Source organism: Pteropus vampyrus, unplaced genomic scaffold (assembly GCF_000151845.1).
Source record: "Pteropus vampyrus isolate Shadow unplaced genomic scaffold, Pvam_2.0 Scaffold121, whole genome shotgun sequence".
In the NCBI taxonomy this organism is placed as follows: Eukaryota; Metazoa; Chordata; class Mammalia; order Chiroptera; family Pteropodidae; genus Pteropus; species Pteropus vampyrus.
In genome coordinates, this window is record NW_011888902.1 from 3,122,126 (window position 1) to 3,138,810 (window position 16,685).

The 16,685-nt window shown below is 42.3% G+C and overlaps 2 protein-coding genes, 1 long non-coding RNA gene and 1 other non-coding gene across 10 annotated transcripts in view; 2 read left to right on the forward strand and 2 right to left on the reverse strand.

Moving 5' to 3' along the window:
* Positions 1-9,292, reverse strand: part of BPNT1 (3'(2'), 5'-bisphosphate nucleotidase 1) — an 18,258-nt gene extending 8,966 nt beyond the window's left edge. For 5 of the 7 annotated variants that reach the window (XR_002781857.1, XM_023534158.1, XM_023534161.1 and 2 more), the window contains exons 1-7: positions 9,144-9,292; positions 5,740-5,867; positions 4,489-4,593; positions 4,070-4,171; positions 3,640-3,747; positions 2,456-2,504; positions 1,066-1,157 (exon numbers count right to left, since the gene is read on the reverse strand). Coding sequence is in view for 6 of the 7 variants with exons in the window: in XM_023534158.1 (XP_023389926.1) it covers positions 1,066-1,157; positions 2,456-2,504; positions 3,640-3,747; positions 4,070-4,171; positions 4,489-4,593; positions 5,740-5,862 (579 nt within the window). In the remaining variant the exon portion in view is untranslated. The remainder of the gene's footprint in view (positions 1-1,065; positions 1,158-2,455; positions 2,505-3,639; positions 3,748-4,069; positions 4,172-4,488; positions 4,594-5,739; positions 5,868-9,143) is intronic. The other 2 variants (XM_011366136.2, XM_023534160.1) reach the window with 1 other exon arrangement.
* Positions 625-743, reverse strand: LOC111743774. The gene has a single exon (XR_002781870.1). It is a non-coding gene; the product is annotated as a 5S ribosomal RNA (ribosomal RNA).
* A 55-nt stretch (positions 9,293-9,347) lies between the features above and the next one.
* On the forward strand, positions 9,348-12,234 carry LOC111743758. The gene is made up of 3 exons (XR_002781856.1): positions 9,348-9,433; positions 10,596-10,659; positions 12,117-12,234. It is a non-coding gene; the product is annotated as an uncharacterized LOC111743758 (long non-coding RNA).
* A 928-nt stretch (positions 12,235-13,162) lies between these two features.
* IARS2 (isoleucyl-tRNA synthetase 2, mitochondrial) overlaps positions 13,163-16,685 on the forward strand; it is a 44,279-nt gene continuing 40,756 nt past the window's right edge. The window contains exons 1-2 of the mRNA XM_011366138.2: positions 13,163-13,545; positions 14,671-14,793. Of these exons, the coding sequence (XP_011364440.1) occupies positions 13,288-13,545; positions 14,671-14,793 (381 nt within the window). The 5' untranslated portion in view covers positions 13,163-13,287. The remainder of the gene's footprint in view (positions 13,546-14,670; positions 14,794-16,685) is intronic.

Consider the following 16,685-nt stretch of genomic DNA (forward strand, 5'->3'; position numbering starts at 1 on the left):
ACTCTACAGTTTACATGATAACCACAAACGTATCTACATAATACTGTATAAATATTAAACATATAAAAGAATTAATGGATCTTTAAACAGTGACTTTCCCAATAATGCATAACTGTTTTTGCTAAATAATCCTAAGAAGCACATGATTATAAATGAAAATTTATAACCATATAAATGGTAAAATAAAACAAATTAATTTTAGAAGTAGAGATTAATTCTTCTGTTGACTCAAATTGGAAATTCAGAAGTAATAGTCCCTACTCAGGTTACTTTGTTTCTCCAAAATTCTATCAAAGTCACACTAAAGTAAATACCTTAAGTACTTTATCTCAAAAATTTCCTTTAATGTGTAATGTGATTTAATGATATATTCCTACTTTGGAATTATATTAATCTCTTGCTTCTAGGAAGGCAATTTCTTGGGTGTGTAATAGAAAAGTGAAGTAGATTAGAAGGAAAAATAAGAGAAAAGCATGCAAGAGCATATTTAGTTCTCATATTTGTCAATGCTGACTATAATTTAGGCACTGTGTAGCATGACCTGGAAAACAACACGGCTAGTATCTTTCTCGGTTGAAATGGTTCATTTCTTCACTGTGTTTCATCTTTTTTTAAATTTTTTTATACCTACAGCACCTGGTCTTCCTAGGTGGTCTCCCATCCAAGTACTAACCAGGCCCGACCCCGCTTAGCTTTCGAGATCAGATGAGATTGGGCACGTTCAGGGTGGCATGGCCGTAGACACTTCAGCATGTTTCAAGAACACCTTTAAATTAGGTGTCTCGATGACTAAGCTAGTCCGGGAACCGTATCAGTAATTTCAAAACTTCTGAATGTGGATCATAAGGCATACATAAAAAATGTATGTAATACACACGTACATATAGTCTGGTATCAACGCCTCCAGAGCTTCTGACTGAATAGGTCTGGGGCGTGACCTGGGAATCTGTGTTTCGAAAAGATGACTGCACGTGCAACTAAGCCAGAAACCACTGGATTAACATCAGGAATCGTATGACACTATAATTGTCTAATAAAATATCTTTGGATCGATTATAGGAATACCTGGTAGTTGTAATATGGCTGGTTAATAACTCCTGCTATGGCTTTCCCTTCATACGCAATTCCAATAAGAACTGTTACATTGTCGAGAAGACCTACAAAAAAGAGGAAGCGAATGTCATATAACTTTCTCAGGTTATGACTCATCATTAGCATATCAACAGCTCCAAGTTATTTTTGCAATAGAAGTAAGGAATGTGCATGATCAATCCTGCTTCTGGCAAAATGCACGAATTGGAAGAGAGCTGGTCAGAGACAGAAGTAGGGTCTGCGGCCACGTAACTGCTTTGATGCGCATGGTCTCAGTACAATATGCAAACTCATTAAATAAGCCAGCCATAACCACAGCCATTATCACTCGAGTCCTCTGTGCCCCCTCCGCCACCACCCAGCTCACTCCTGCCTGCTGGATCACGCCCTCTTCCAAGTTTGTGCTCCAGATTTGCATTTCAAGCTTCTAATGTACGATTTCTCAGAGTGGGGTCCATGGACCACCAAGCAGCATTAGAATGAACAGGAGTCGTTTTTTACAATACAGATTCTCAGGCTCCTTCCCCAGACCAGCGAATCAAAACCTCTGGAGGTGGGGGTGCTGCGTGGGTGCTCCCATACACCTAACGCCGTCCAGCTTCCTCATTCAATGCGGGGCAGAGATGTTCTCAGTGCACACACATGCTTGCACGTGCACACACCCCGCGTGCCTCATCCATTATAGGTATGTCTCCTCCAAGGACAAAGAGTTTTCTAGTAATTATAACAAATTTTTTCAAGCCATGCAGCTGAGAACCAACGTAAGGAAACCTATGTAGGTCTTTATTTCAGAAAAAAACTTAGCTTGTGCTATGCTCCTAGAACCTAAAACTCTGGCTCCGAGCCTGGACTTTCTTACTTTAATGTTGCCAATATCATTTTATTTGCTGTTTCCTAATTTTTCTCATCGTAGATAATTTCAGGAAGGAGAAATGTACTGTGTTTTGAAACCCACCTTTAAAGGTGAGGCTGTCAAGTTCACAGCACGGGTCAGTGGTGGCTGTAGGACAAGGGCAGTACCGCTGTGTTCTTATCGGTTTTCTACCCAGTAAAGCTGGGGGTTCAGGACAGTCCCTCTGGTGACATTGGTTTAATGTTAGTCTCATCTGGGGGACAGTAGAATTGTGGGACCAGTGAAGTGTGTATGGGGGTGGCGTCTGAGGGAGATGAACTTTCTCCCTCGGTCTTGACAATCACCGATGTATAACAACAGTTTGCTAGGATGGCCACAGACACAGCGTTAGGGCAGAGACATAAAATATGACACTAGCTTTTCATGCAACATATGAAATATTAACTATTTACAGCTGAACGTCACGTTAGTCCTCATGCTGTCGAAGGCAAACACAAACGAGACACCAACCTTCAGTATATTCCTTGGTTCCATCCAGAGGGTCCACCCAGACCACAAGCTAAGAACAAGGGAAGATCCAAAGTAAGCATACAAAATATAAAGAGTAAGTTTAAATAGATTAACTAAAACTGTTCTTTTTCTTTCATTTTTGAAATTAGGGATGGCTTAAGCTGTCATCAGTTTTGTGATAGTAAAAAAAAACCATTGTTTTGTAAACATGGAAAAAGTCAAATTACAGAAAAGTCTGATTTAAGAATTTTAAATAACACTTAACTAAAAAAATTGTCAATAAATAAAATTTTACAGTTTTAAACTTAAAAAAAAAGTTGATTGTCACCTGCACATTAAGCACAGTGCCATGAACACACTGAGCTCTAGAGAGTGGTACAGAGAAAGCTTTAAAGTGGCACCAAAATGTTTTGAACACTGTGTGGTTGCTACTTACTTTTATATGTAAACGTTGATTTTAAAAAATGACAGTTAATGTCTGATTAACTTCAGGTCACCATTTATATATGGCAAAGAAAAACAATTTATGCAACTGACAGGAGACTAAAAAAGAAGTCCCTTCCACCTAAGACTTTTAACATGATTTAGGATATGCGGCTATTAAGCACGAGCATTAATTATAACACCTGATATGAATTTGTGAGTGAAGGCACATTCCTGATGGAAGCCACTATGTCCCTTGTGTCCTCCATAGCCCAGAGCAGAGTGCCTTCCAGTAAGTACTCAATGAATGTGTGTTAAACCAAAATTAGAAAGCTAAAGAAGTATGATGGTTATGTGAAGTCACGGATTTAAGCAACTACAAAAAAAGCGAGGCGATTTTTTATGGCCTTCCAAAAACACAAGGTAGCGAGCAATCTGTCTCCTCTCCTTCCAGCCTCAGTTGCCAATGAAATGTTTTACTACCAAATCTACTAAATGACGAGTTAGATTTTCTCCCTAAGAGTATTTTCAATAATAGTTTCAAAGTGGAGAAGGAGCCAAGGATGAGAAACTGAATTCTAAATGAACAGGACAAACATTCTCCGTGCCTGATGCTTCCACTCTGGCTCTGGAAGCGTTCAGATTCCTGGCTGCCCATATGGTACAGCGTCGACTTTTCATCATCACAGGAAAATCTGACTTCCTTTACTCTGGCAAAAGACAGAGATTAGTAAAGAGTAAAGTAATAACATGGGTCATACGTCTTCCTCTTTAATGGTGCTGTACTGTGACGGGCACGGTTGCTTCAGAATTTCCTCCCACTGACCATCTTCGATTAGCTCTTGATCCACTTCTTCAAAAGGCAGATCCTAAAAGCAGAGATCAGCGCTGACCACGGAAGCCGTCTGGTGTTGACGAGCACCCTCGGTCTCGGCGACAGGAGACATGCAATGCCGTGGTCTTCCCTAGTCTTTCCCGTTTACCATTTATGTTTGGAGCTTTAGAGTAAACCAGATAAAATTACAAAAGCGACCGTATGTGGCTCATCCAAGTTGATTACGAAATGACCCAACTTCATTTTCCTGAATAGATTATAAAGGGAAAATAAGTCTTAAGAACTATAAACTTATTTAAATAAATTTAGTTAAATAATTCTTATTTAAGAATTATAAATTGACTTAAATTACTGACTCCGAAGGATCTGACGTGAGACACTTCTGCTCTCTCGTTCACATGAAACGTCGGTTCCTTCATTTTCAGTGTTACAGTCTTTGGGTAAGTATGCAAGTAAGCCTAATTAAAAAACAAAAACCACCCCTTTCATTCCAAAGTTCTCGAATTCTGCCCATTTTATAGTTCATATGCTTAACATTATAACAGTAACCATACATTCTATGATCAAGAATTGAGAAATCTGGCCTATAAATGGACCAAAATATTTTATAATCAGACATTTCCTTCAAGTCCAAGGGATAGAATTATTTTGGGGTTAAAATACTAGATATAATGCCTGAAATCATTATAGTGGTATATAAATCATCAAAGTGGCAATTATAAATTCATACGGTAAACAGACATTGACAAAACCCTGTCTCCCTGGCAAGTCTTACCTCTTCCCCTATGATGGTCAGTTTGGGGAACTTCCGTGCCAGTGAAGAGCATATGCTCATCTGTGCCAGGCGGTCGGCTTTGGTCTGCAAGTCTGTAGGACAGGTCTGCAACGCAAAATTTAGAACTAACAGGAGTTCTAAGGCGTGAGTGTCTATGTCATTTAAAATTACACTGTTCGTTTTTAGATTCATGGAACTTAACACCAAATGAATCACCTAGTTTCTTGGTTTTCCTCATGGGATTTATCATGGTAAAAGTTTGGAAAGGAGCTTTTAAATGATCGGCACATTTTCTTCCCCAGTTCAGAAAATCCTTCTGTAAGATCTCTAAATCAATCTTTTGCTTAAACAGGAAAAGAGATAGGAAATTCATAACTTATTCAAGGCAGTCAAAGCTAAAAACTGTATCTTCAGTTATTTCAAAGGTATTCCTTACATGGATCCCTCTATAACTTTCACTCGCTAATCTTAATAATTCGAGAGATCTTCAGGACAATTTCTTGAAGTATAGAAAAAATTAGTATTTCTAAAATATAAAAAAATATATAAAAATGAATAGTAATAACAGTTAATACATAGCTCACCAATGGCATTCTCAGTCCATATGTCAGACAGTCCCACTAGTGACGGACAATGGGAAACCTTGGAACTGACAGCCGTAACCTCCTTTGTAGTGTGCTTTCAGAGAATTACAACATGTTGTAATTGACATATGCCTGGTTAGGTGAATGTACGTGAACCTAAACAGAATTCTTACAATGCTTTGTAGTGACATAAGGGACGATCATGAAAATCAACTTTTATGCCACTCTGAAATTTCCTGGCTATTTCAATGCAAAGCACTATTCTGCTAGAACGTAGTGCCACAAAGGCAGAGATCCTTGTTTCATTCCCTAAAGAATTATGTCTGGCACACGGTAAGTGCTCTATAAATATCTGTTGAGTGAAACTTCTTAAACACTGAATTTGAAGGTGACTTATATCAATCGACTTGAGAGACCACTGCTCTAGAGAAAAAAAGACACATTGACCGTCATTGAACTATATGAGAAAGGTACCCCAATTTTCTTCTCGAGAATATTTCCTGCTCTTTCTACTGACATAGTGTCAGCCCTTGTCATTCTGAAATCACCATAAGGGAGCCGCTGATTTTTTTCAACTATTAAAGTCTATTCAAATTATTACACACTTGACCTAAACCTTGAGGAACAAAAATAACATTGGTATGAAATGAGATGAGATTTTCAATACCTTCTCCACAATACCCAGGTCTCCTTCAGCAATGACACCTCTGACTATCGTTCCTGCCTTTTGAGCGATAGAGTACGCCGAGGCCACCAACCGCATCAGCACAGTGTGACGGGAAGCCATCATAAGCCCTAAGGGGAGACAGAGAAATGCTGTTCCTTTCGAAACCAATTGCTGGTCTCATTTACTTGAATTCAGTTCAGCACACTTTTTATTAGTACTGACTCGGGACTGCCCCGGTTAACTGTAGATTCAATGAATATTTACCAAGAGCCTTGTGAAAAACTCCATTTCAGCATTAGCTCTCTCAATGAATTCTATCGTATTCTTTCCCTCTGCAGTGGCACGTTTTGAAGCATGGGGGGAACTGGCCCAGGACTACAGGCACCTGGATTTTATGTGTGAGATGGGTGATGCGCAGATTGTGAAAGGTGATTCAGGGGGAAAAATATGTAACGTCTGCCTTGAGGAGCTACTATTTTGATGAGTTGGGGGTAAAATATTGGAACCTAAAGGCTATAACACAAAATTGGTAAGTGCCAAGAGAGGTATGAATAGCTTACCATAAGGGATGTAGGTATATGTGTGGAGTAATTAAAAAGGGGAGGGAATGCATGTGGTTACAATTAGTTTCTGCAAATCAATGAGTATTCCTTTAGAGAATAATAAAATGTAATCTGCTGATTATCTGCTACCATCCTCATTGGCAGCCAAATAAAGAAAGAACACAAGCAACATTCCTAGTTGGAGTGAAGACCAATCATGTAGAAAAGTAACGAATGTCAGAGTGCTTCTTGGCACCAATGAAAAAACATGGAAACAGCCTGTAGGATTGAGTATAGTCATCTTTGAAAATACAGATTCAAGTCCTGCTGACTGACTTCTGGTGCTGAGACGTGCCACCCAGAGTCCCTCAGGACCAAAGGGCTTGTTTCCTCAGCCGCTGAGTGTTGCCGGCGGTACCTTTAGCTGCCACCTCTCTTTTGGCATTTTATCTGCTTAGAAGAGCCACTTGACCTGAAACTGGTCAACCGATGGATGTAAAAGGCCACTTCCCACTCCAGCGGGCTGCTGCCCCAACTCTGATGGCCGTCCTAGCTTCTGAATGCCCGGTGAGGTCAGCTGAGGCCTTTCCCTGCACATTCCGACTTCCTTCCCTGTCCTCCCGAGTGATCCCAGGAACACGCCCCAATAAACTCCTTGCACCTTACGTCTGTCTCAGAGTACTTGCGGGGAACTAAACTATCACAAAACTCTTCCCCCCTCTAAACAAATCAAGTTGACATTATTTCAGTGCAATAAAGAAGCGCAATACAGAATATAGAGGACATTATGAACCTCAGTTTAGCAATAATTATTCTGCCACTCGTTTCTGACTGCATATTGGATTTGATGTATCTTTGAGCTTCTTTACACCTTTTTTTCTACCCGCATTCTCTTCACAGGGATTATGAACATAAATGAGAAACAGGCGAAGTGTTTGAACCCATTCAGAAGGAAGACCGAATTGAAACTGATGTAAGGTAATGAACATACTGTGAACAATAACTGTCTGGAATTAACTTTGCTCCACTGGATTTGAATTGTTTATCTTATTGCATCATAATCAGGCTGTATGCATTTTCTTGGCATACCAGGTGTTACATGTGGAAAAACTGGTTATAATTATTGATTCAGAAACACTTCAAATAGAAAGCAGGAGAAATAATTCAGCGAACATTTTGTTGGCCTTACTTCTACTTCTATCCATGCCCAGCCATATATCTGATTTAGTCTGTACTGGAAAAGTCAATCTTCAGGCTAATCTGTACTACGCAGATGTCTTAAACACTGAGGATATTTTCATGTGTTGGTATGGACATTAAATCCCCATCTTATATAAGGTGGCATCTGTGAAAGGCAATTAGTTTTCTTCACTGGATGGTGGTGGTCTAATTGTTCACAGGTTATCATTTACCTTTGAGCCAGTTAAACAATCATTACATGCTTGCCAGGCTTCATATATGACTAAGCCACTTCCCTTTATACTTACCAAGTCCACAGTATTTTCTACCAAAAAAAAACTTGTAGGCTTTGTCTTTCTACTACATTCTTCATAAAATGTACACTGCATTTGTGAACCACCATTTCAAGCTAACATCAGTTTTAAGTGAATGTAAAAAATTAGGTTTGATGCAAAGCACAACAACGATTTACAAAGAGATCCTTTTAGTTAGCAATTAAAATATTTCTATCATTCTCTCTGAAGTACTTCTTTGGTCTAAACTGAATCAGTAATGAAATATTATCATCCTATAGCCTTAATATTTTTCTTACATATTTTTGAAACAAATGAATACAACTTTGATTCTTTGTATAAAGGAAGTGTAGGTAATTATACAATCAAAATGCAAAACTTGTAGTCAAGGTTCCTATTAGCCTTTTAAATCGTGCCCCTTCCAGACCCCAAATGAGAATTACCCGTTGACGGTAAAAAGCAAGGCCTAAAAGCTACCTGCAAGCAGATCACTTCCTTACAGCAGTTCAGGTTACACTGACTGTACTTCCTTCTTTACCAGTTTTACACCTCTGGGTTCTAAAACACGACCAGTGTGAACATGTTTTTTTCTGAAAGCTTACTCAAAAACAACAGGCACTGGAGTCAACTGCCTGTGTCCAAGTCTTGCCCTTGGCACATATTAGCTGTGTGACTTTAGGGAGGCCGCTTAAATTTTCTGTGCCTCAAACTGTAAATCACATGGGTGGGCAGTGTTAAGGGTAAAAAGTTTCTATTGCTTTTGCAATTATTTTGACCCTGAGGATGTAACATGATAATCAATATGATTTAAAAATTTTGTTCCATAAAGGGCTAATATATATCAATATATAAAAGATGAATAATCTAATAGAAAAATGAGCAAAGGACACGGACAGGATGGAAAGTGGTGAAACTTCATAGAAGAGTTATGAAAACATTAAAAGTAATATACACATCTTTTGAACTAGCAATTATGTATATTTTCAGGGAAATGTGAATCAAGCAAGTCCACAAATATGTAGGAAAGACAGTTGGAAGAATACTATTTTAATGAAATTTAATTTTAGGCATAAGCGTCTCTAAATCTGGGTGCACTAACGAACCCGCTGTCTAGGTTTACCTTATTTCTGCGAATGTAGAGCCATAAAAAGACAACAGAGCACCAAGATAAAAGCACAGACACACGATTAAAACGTCGACACTCATGAATCTAGGTCCGAAATAGGACTATCAGGAGGCAATCAGAATGACGGTCTTTTTTTTTTTTTTTTAAACGTAAATCCCTCGAATCTCTGCAAATCTGTGCAAAGGGGTGGAGGTAGGGGACCAATAAACGACTCAAGTCTGCCAATGGTCTGCCCTTGCTCTGACACGCAGGGGGGAAACTTACGGTGACAAGGCTGGAACAAAGTTAGTGGAAAGACACCTCAGGATAACCACGAAAAAAGGCGTTATTGAGCAACAGGTCCTGGGTTCTGTCCAGCAGCACCTGCTCCCAGCCAGCGGGACGTGCGGACGCAGGACAGCCCTCCCCCGCGACTGCGCATGCGCGGAAGTCGGCGCAGGCGCAGAGCGGCTTCGTTGCCCCGGCCGCGTCCGACTCCCGAGCAGCTGGGAGCTCCGCTTGTCCGCGTTTTCTTCACGCTCTCCCTCGGCGCTGTTGCCGGAAGTCAGTGAGAGGTGTGTCTACCTTTGAAAGAGGCATTGTACATGCCTGTCACCGTTACTGCGTTCGTTGGGTTGGTGGTGGTGGTGGTGCCCGACGGCCGAGGGCGGTGCCTAACCTGGAAAGGGTGACGTTACGCACGGACACCTCCACCTCTGCTCCCAACGACACAACACCTTGATGCGGAGTCGTGGTACTAGTGCGTACCTCTTTTTCTAAATAGCATTCATCACGTGCTTAAGTAGGGCACTGTGATTGGAATATAACAACACAAAGTAAGATGGCAGAGTTAATAGCAAACGTATTAGTTTATAATAACAGTAAATGTAAATTGCTTAAACTCCACTTAAAGTTCTCCGATTGATTTGAAAACCAAATCCACTACAGGCATGTCTCATGATTGCATTGCACAGGTGTTGGGTTTTTTTTATAAATTGAAGGCAAGACCTTCTACCAGCAAAAACATTACAACTCACTTCATAGTGATACTTCCTTTATTTTGGTGGTCTGGAACCCAACCTGCAATATCTCCAAGGTATGCCTGTATTTTATCAGACAGCAGAATTCAGGACAAGAAGAATTATCTAAAGGAACAGTCATTTTGTATCGTGAAAGGTATCCTTTATATCAGTTGTTGACTCTGAGAATGTACAAGCACGGCTCCTTGTGTTTAATTAGGCTCAAATTCATAACCAGAGTTTATCAGCCATTGCTGGCAGAGGCCCCTTACGCACTCTACATTTCAAAGAGAGGCACATACTAAATTGCCAGCCTCCACTATGCTCCTGCCAGCTGAGCTTACCCCTAGAAAGAAGCTCCTAGAATCCGTCTTTCAACCAATGAGCTGAAACCTGTCCCAACCAATTGAAGCTACACAGCTATAGCCTCATGTGTGTCTTTACTGACCAATCAGAAAGGCTCCATAATGACCAAGCAGAAAGCACAATACGATTCTGACCAATCAGGACAGTGCTGTTTGTACCAATCAAACTTCAAACTTGGATTCCTCATTTGCATAAAATTGGTCTAATTTGGAACCAGGGCGGGTACTTTCTCTATAAAACTGGGCCTCCTATTTATCTTGGGAGTATAGGTTTCAGTTTCTTCTGGAGGCTGCGCGTCCGCAGTAGGCAAACTGTTCGCCTGAATAAAGTCTCTCCTTTTACTACACCCCAGAATGGGAACTCCTATTGGCATTGGATTGGTGGCAGCAAACTTCACTTCTGTGGGCACAATAAAGGTACTTCATTATTTTTAAACATTTTAAAATTAAATAAGCAACTCGTGACTACATCGTCATTGTTAAAATGCAAACAATATAACCTGTCCAGGTGTTTTCCTTAGAGAATGGGTCTTTTGGAGTTTTATCTCCCTGAATAATGCAGAATGTAATGTACCATCTAGTTTGAGACTTGAGATACTTACAAAAACACTAAGCACAGAATCCATATAAATTTTTACATGTTTCCCCCACCATTTTACACTTGTTTTAGCCTCACCCAGTTCAACAGCAGTTTGTTTTTACTTTTTAGAAACAGGCCTTTACTTTGCTCTTCAGGGCTTTCAGCTTTTCATGAAAGTAATTATCTTTGCATTTAAAAAAGAATTGTTTTGGGTGAGAAAGTAGTTAGTGATTTTTCTGTGTGTTTTCTATAATTCCCAAACTTTTGTAATTAGAAACAATTTCGATCTTTTAAAAACCCAGAAAATATCAATAAGTGGCTACTGTTACATGGAGTTCTAGTTTGAGAAGGTTTTTACCTACACAATCTCATTTAATTTTCATAATAACTGTGAAGTACGACCATTTATTTTATTGTAAAAAATATGTAACAAAACTTACCATTTTAACCACGCCAATTGTTATAATTATGTAATTACATAGCAAGTACAGCTGTCATGAATTAGTTTAAGGCTAGACACAACAGGCGAGAAAGGCATGCCTCATTGTGCTTTATTGTGTGTTATAGATGTTGGCCGTTTTTACAATTTGAAGGCAAAACCTTTCACCAGCAAATGATTACGACTGGCTTTATTACCTTGGTCTGGAACTGAACCTGAAATGTCTCCGGGGTATCTCTGGAGTGTATGCAGGTGCCCTAGAGAGTAGCCTTCTGCTGGGAGGGCTCATTGGACCCTCAGCACAGGTTTTATGGAGAAACAGCACTGTTGAATCCAGCAACTGCTCGTGTAGAGGTTGGTTAGCAGAGCTCTGTGCATACGTCTCAGTGCTCTTGCGAGCCTGCAGCTGTGGGGTATAGTCCCAGGTGTGGAACTGTAGGTCAAACAAAATACATTTTAAATGGTGATGGATATTACCAAATTGTCATTCAAAAGGCAGTACAAATTTTACATCACCACCAGCAGTGTAAGAGGCCACTATCACACACTCTCCTTAGCCCTGTTATCAAACTTCTTAATTTTTGTTCTGTTGGAGACAGTGTCTTGTTCTAACTACTGTCCTCAGTGACTCCTAAAGTTGAGTATCTTTTTATGTTTATTGGCTGTTTCCATTTCTCTATGAATCACCTGTCCTTGTCCTTTGCCCTTTTGTCTATTGGGTTGTTTATATTTTTGATTTGTGGCAGCTCTTTATGCATTTTGGGCATTAATTTTAAAAAAATGCGTTGCAAATGTTTTCTCCTACAGTACAGGCATACCTCATTTTATCACTCTTTGCTTTATTGCTCTTCACAGGTGTCGTATGTTTTACAGATGGCAAGACCCTCCACCAGCAAAAAAAAAAAAAAGAAAAAAGAAAAATCACGACTCACTTTATTGCAATACTTGCTTTATTATGGTGGTTTGGAACCAAACCCCCAATATCTCCAAGGTATGCCTATACAGCGTAGAGGACACAATATAACACTGTGATTATGCACACAGGTACAGGAGGGCAAACTGGATTTGAATTCCAGCTCTGCTACTTCCTAGTCGTGTGATCTTGGGAAAATTATTTAACTCTACGTGCTTCGGTCTTCTTACCTGTAAAATAGGAATATGCAGTACTTAACCTCACCTCACAGGGTTGTTTTGGCATGTGTGTCTTCATGGGGGTTTAAAGATTAAATGAGTTACTACAGGTAAAGACCTGGGGACAGTGCCTGGTGAAAGGCCGACATTGATGGAATGCTTACTACAAAATTTGCTTTTTGTTTTTGTAGAAAATCCATCTGTCTTTTAATTTCTGTAAGGCACATCTAGGTGTCGTCTTATGATTAAGAAGGCCAGTCCCAGAAGGTTCAACTTACAACGAAAAGGTAACACTTGTTAACTGATGACCTGGACAAATAGAGCAGAATAGGAACGGAGTGGGACATAAGGGAGACAGGGACTCAACAATAATCAGGTTGACTTATAATATGGGTATGAACTTTGTATTCCCTAAAGCAGTGCTGCTCCCTGAGGTAGCCATTGGCCCTGGGCGGTCGTTGACCACTTGGCAATTTAGGCCAAATTGAGATGTGCTGTTTGTGTAAAATACATGTCGAATTGCAGACTTACTTCGCGTTCTTTCTCTTCATAGTATCTTATAAACGTATACTGATTGCATGTTTAAGTGATGCTATCTCGTCCATACTGGGTTCAATACAATATATGTTTTTGCAAAGGCGGGGCACGCAGATTGAAGCGGGAGCCACGCCTGGGCCCCGCCCCTCGCGGCCGGCCCCGCCCCCGGCGGCTGCCGCCAAGACGCGGAGCCGGCTGCGGCCCGCGCGCTCCGGGAGCCGGTGCTCCCCGCCCTTGCCGTGCTCCGCGCGCGTGCGCACTCCCCGGGCTCGCGGAGGTTTCCTGGGGTCCCCGGGCGGGAGAGGCCGGGCAGGAGCGGAGGACCCGGCGGTCACCGGGAGGCTCGGGCCGGCCCGCCATGCGTTGGGGGCTGTGCCCTCTTGGGCCCGGGCCTGCGGCCGTGGCCCGGAGTTGGGGGCTTCTCCGCCTTCCCTGTAGCCCGAGGTGGCGAGGGAGGACGAGGGGACCTCTGGTGCGATCAGTCACCGGGGCCAGTAGCCAGCTGCCGAGCTCGAGTAATGGCAGGTACCGGGACACGGTGCTGCTGCCGCAGACCAGCTTCCCCATGAAGCTGCTGGGCCGCCAGCAGCCGGACACGGAGCTGGACATCCAGCAGGTACGGGCCCCGCCTCTGCGCCGCGCGGGCGTGGGGGCCGGGGGCCGGGCGCTGGGGCGGCGTGGGACAGGCCACGGGCGCCACGCTCGCTGGGGGCGGGGGAGAGGGGGTCGTGACCGGATCAGTGGCAATCATCCGCTTCCCACAGGTTTTACTGCCTGAAAACTTAAGAAAGCTGTGGGTAGGTGCCTGATTGGTAGCAGGTTCCGGCGTGGACTATTGAAGGAGAACCTATCGAGGCTCAGGTAGCAGCACACATTAGATACGTCTTATTTTTAGCTTGGGCAGGTCGAATGTGGATGCTTTTCCAGTGGCTTGTAAAAAGCAAATTAACATGTACACAGATAAATAAAAATCCGGTTATGAGGACGAGCGGAAGCTCACCTTTGCGGCATTAGCGGGTCCTCAGTTGGAATCAGGACTTGTTTGCACATGAAGTAGCGGTAACTTTTCCCTCTAATTCTAGAGTCTTTAAAATTCCTTATATTCAGGATATATGGGTTAAGTATGCTTAGCTTAAATATTATAGCAGTTATCAGAGGTCTAGACTCATAAATCTGTTTTTGCCATCTAATTTTTAAAAGTGTGGTTTTTTTTTTTAATCCAGTACCTTCTGTATGCCAGGAACTGTGATAGTTTCAAATGTTGTCATTTCATCTTCATGCCAAATGGACTAACTTTTTTTTCAAATGAGGAAACGGGCCCATTAGGGCCAAGTGGCTTGGCCAAGGTCACAGAGCAGGTGATGGAAGGGGAGTGGGATTGCACCGAGTGTTCCAGATTTGGAGAGTAGCAAGTGTTTAGATGAAAGGGTGGGAGTGACTCACGGGTCCTTCAGCGTGGCTGGACTGAACAGCGGAGGGCAGGGAGGACCGAGACTGCCCAAGAATCGAACGGACTAAACCTTGGAGAGTCGCTGTTTAAAGTACTCACACTTAAATCTGAAGGCTTTTGGAAAGCTTTTGAAAGGCTTTTTAAAAGAAGGGTGCTCAGATGTGCATTTACAAACCACACCATTTGTATTTTATAGTTGAATATTTTGGAATGAAATAAGTTCTGCCTATTTATGGTAAGATTCCAGTGTATGTATTTATATGACGTTCAGACATTGTTCTTTTTAAACAGAAATGTGGATTTTCAGAACTTTACTCATGGCAAAGAGAAAGAAAAGTGAAGACAGAATTTTGTCTTCATGACGGACCTCCTTATGCAAATGGTGACCCTCATGTTGGACATGCTTTAAATAAGGTAATCCTAATTGTTTATAAGACTTGAGGGAAAACCTTTATTTAAAATCACTTTACAAAGAGTGTATTCTAATACTATGACCATTATATAAATTTGCATTGACACATAAAACCGGAATGTCTTAATAGAAAGCAGCACTAAACCATTTTAGTACTGTGTGGAAAAGTAACCTTGCTGGTACTTGCTTTGAGCGTACTGTTTTCATCGGTAAATATCATTTTGTTCAGTAAATACTGAGCACCTACTATGTGCCAGGTGTTATTCTACACTCCGATAATAGCAGCGAACAAAGATAAGTCCTGCCTTTCGGAGCTTATGCTCCAGTCTGGGAAGACGTGACGAGATAAAATGTGTAATATGTTGGGTAGTTGCTATGGAATGACTGTTCTCTCAGATTCCCGTGTTGAAATGAAACCTAATCCCCAATTGGTGGCATTTGGAGGTGGGGACTTTGAGAAGTGATTAGGTCATCGATGGAATTAGTGCCCTAATAAAAGACCCGGAGAGCAGCTCCCTTATGCCGTGTGAGGTCGTAGCAAGAAAATGATGGACCACAAACCTGGCAGGGGGCCTTCACAGGATGCCAGGTCTGTCGGAGCCTTGATCTTGGACTCCACAGCCTCCAGAACCGTGAGAAACAAGCCTCTGTTGTTTGCGCCACCCAGTTTATGCCGTTCTGTCGTAGCAGCCCGGACTGACTGAGACGATAGCGATAATGCTGCAGAGGAAAGTAAACACGGGGAGAACAGTGGGGGGGTCAGGCGGGCAGACCGTCTGTTAACTCGGTCTCGTTTAGCCTCCCTCACTGAAGAGGTGGCATTTGGGTAAAGTCGTCAGGGAAGCAAGGGAGGGAGCTACTGGGGCTCATCGGGGTAAGAACAGCAGTGCAAAACCTGGAAGCGAGCGCTTTCCTGGCGTGTCTGAGGAAGTCGGGGTGGCTGGTCTGCAGTAAATGAAGGGGCGAGTACTAGATGAGGGGCAGCGGGGGCCAGATCTCACAGGCCATTGGAAGGACCTTGGATTTTACTCTGAGGCCACTGGAGGGTTTTGAGGAGCAAGGTTCACCATCTGATTTGTGTTTTACTAGGATCACCTTTGGCTGCTCTGTTGGCAGTAGACTGTAGAGGGAGTTTGAAAATAGGGAGACTAGTCAGGGGCCTTGTGATAATTCAGGAGAGAGGATGGCAATTTTTGACCAGGATCAAAGCCATGAGCGTGCTGAGAGAAATCGATTCTAGGTAGAGTTTGAAGGTTAGGTAACTTCACCTAACCCTGATTACCTGCCAGAGTTGCATCTGCAAATCCCATCACATTGGCGGTAGGGCTTCAACATGTGAACGGGGCAGGGGTGGGCAGTGGGCGACGCATTCATGTGAAATGGAGTAAACATTTCTTTGAATTTAAAGGAATAGAATTGATTTTCAAGTTTAGGCTTGCTCTAAGCCCCAGCTCTCCCTTCTCCCACGGGCCGCTAGCCCAGCTGAGTGGTTGCCAGCTGTGTGCCTGCGTTGAAACACGGAGCTTCCACCAGCACGTAAATCAGCTTTTTACGAAGCACACAGCTCAGTTAGCTGAGATTATCTTTGTAGCGAGACTTTCTTGATGAAGGAAGCAGTGTGTTAACTCACATTATAGTGTAAGGCTCCTTGTCTTGGTTTTAGACTGGTGCCTTTGCATCCCACTAGACTGACATATTCAGCGTTCTCAAAATTTTTAGACTAACGGTGAAACGCACACATAGTAAATGATTCAGTCAGATGAGCTATGCTCGCTGTGCACACCCAACAGCCTCCCGGCGTAAGATGTGGAAGGTCGTGCCCATAGCCCAGAAGCCCCCATACGCCCTTGAGTAAGATGTGGAAGGTCGTGCCCATAGCCCAGAAGCCCCCATA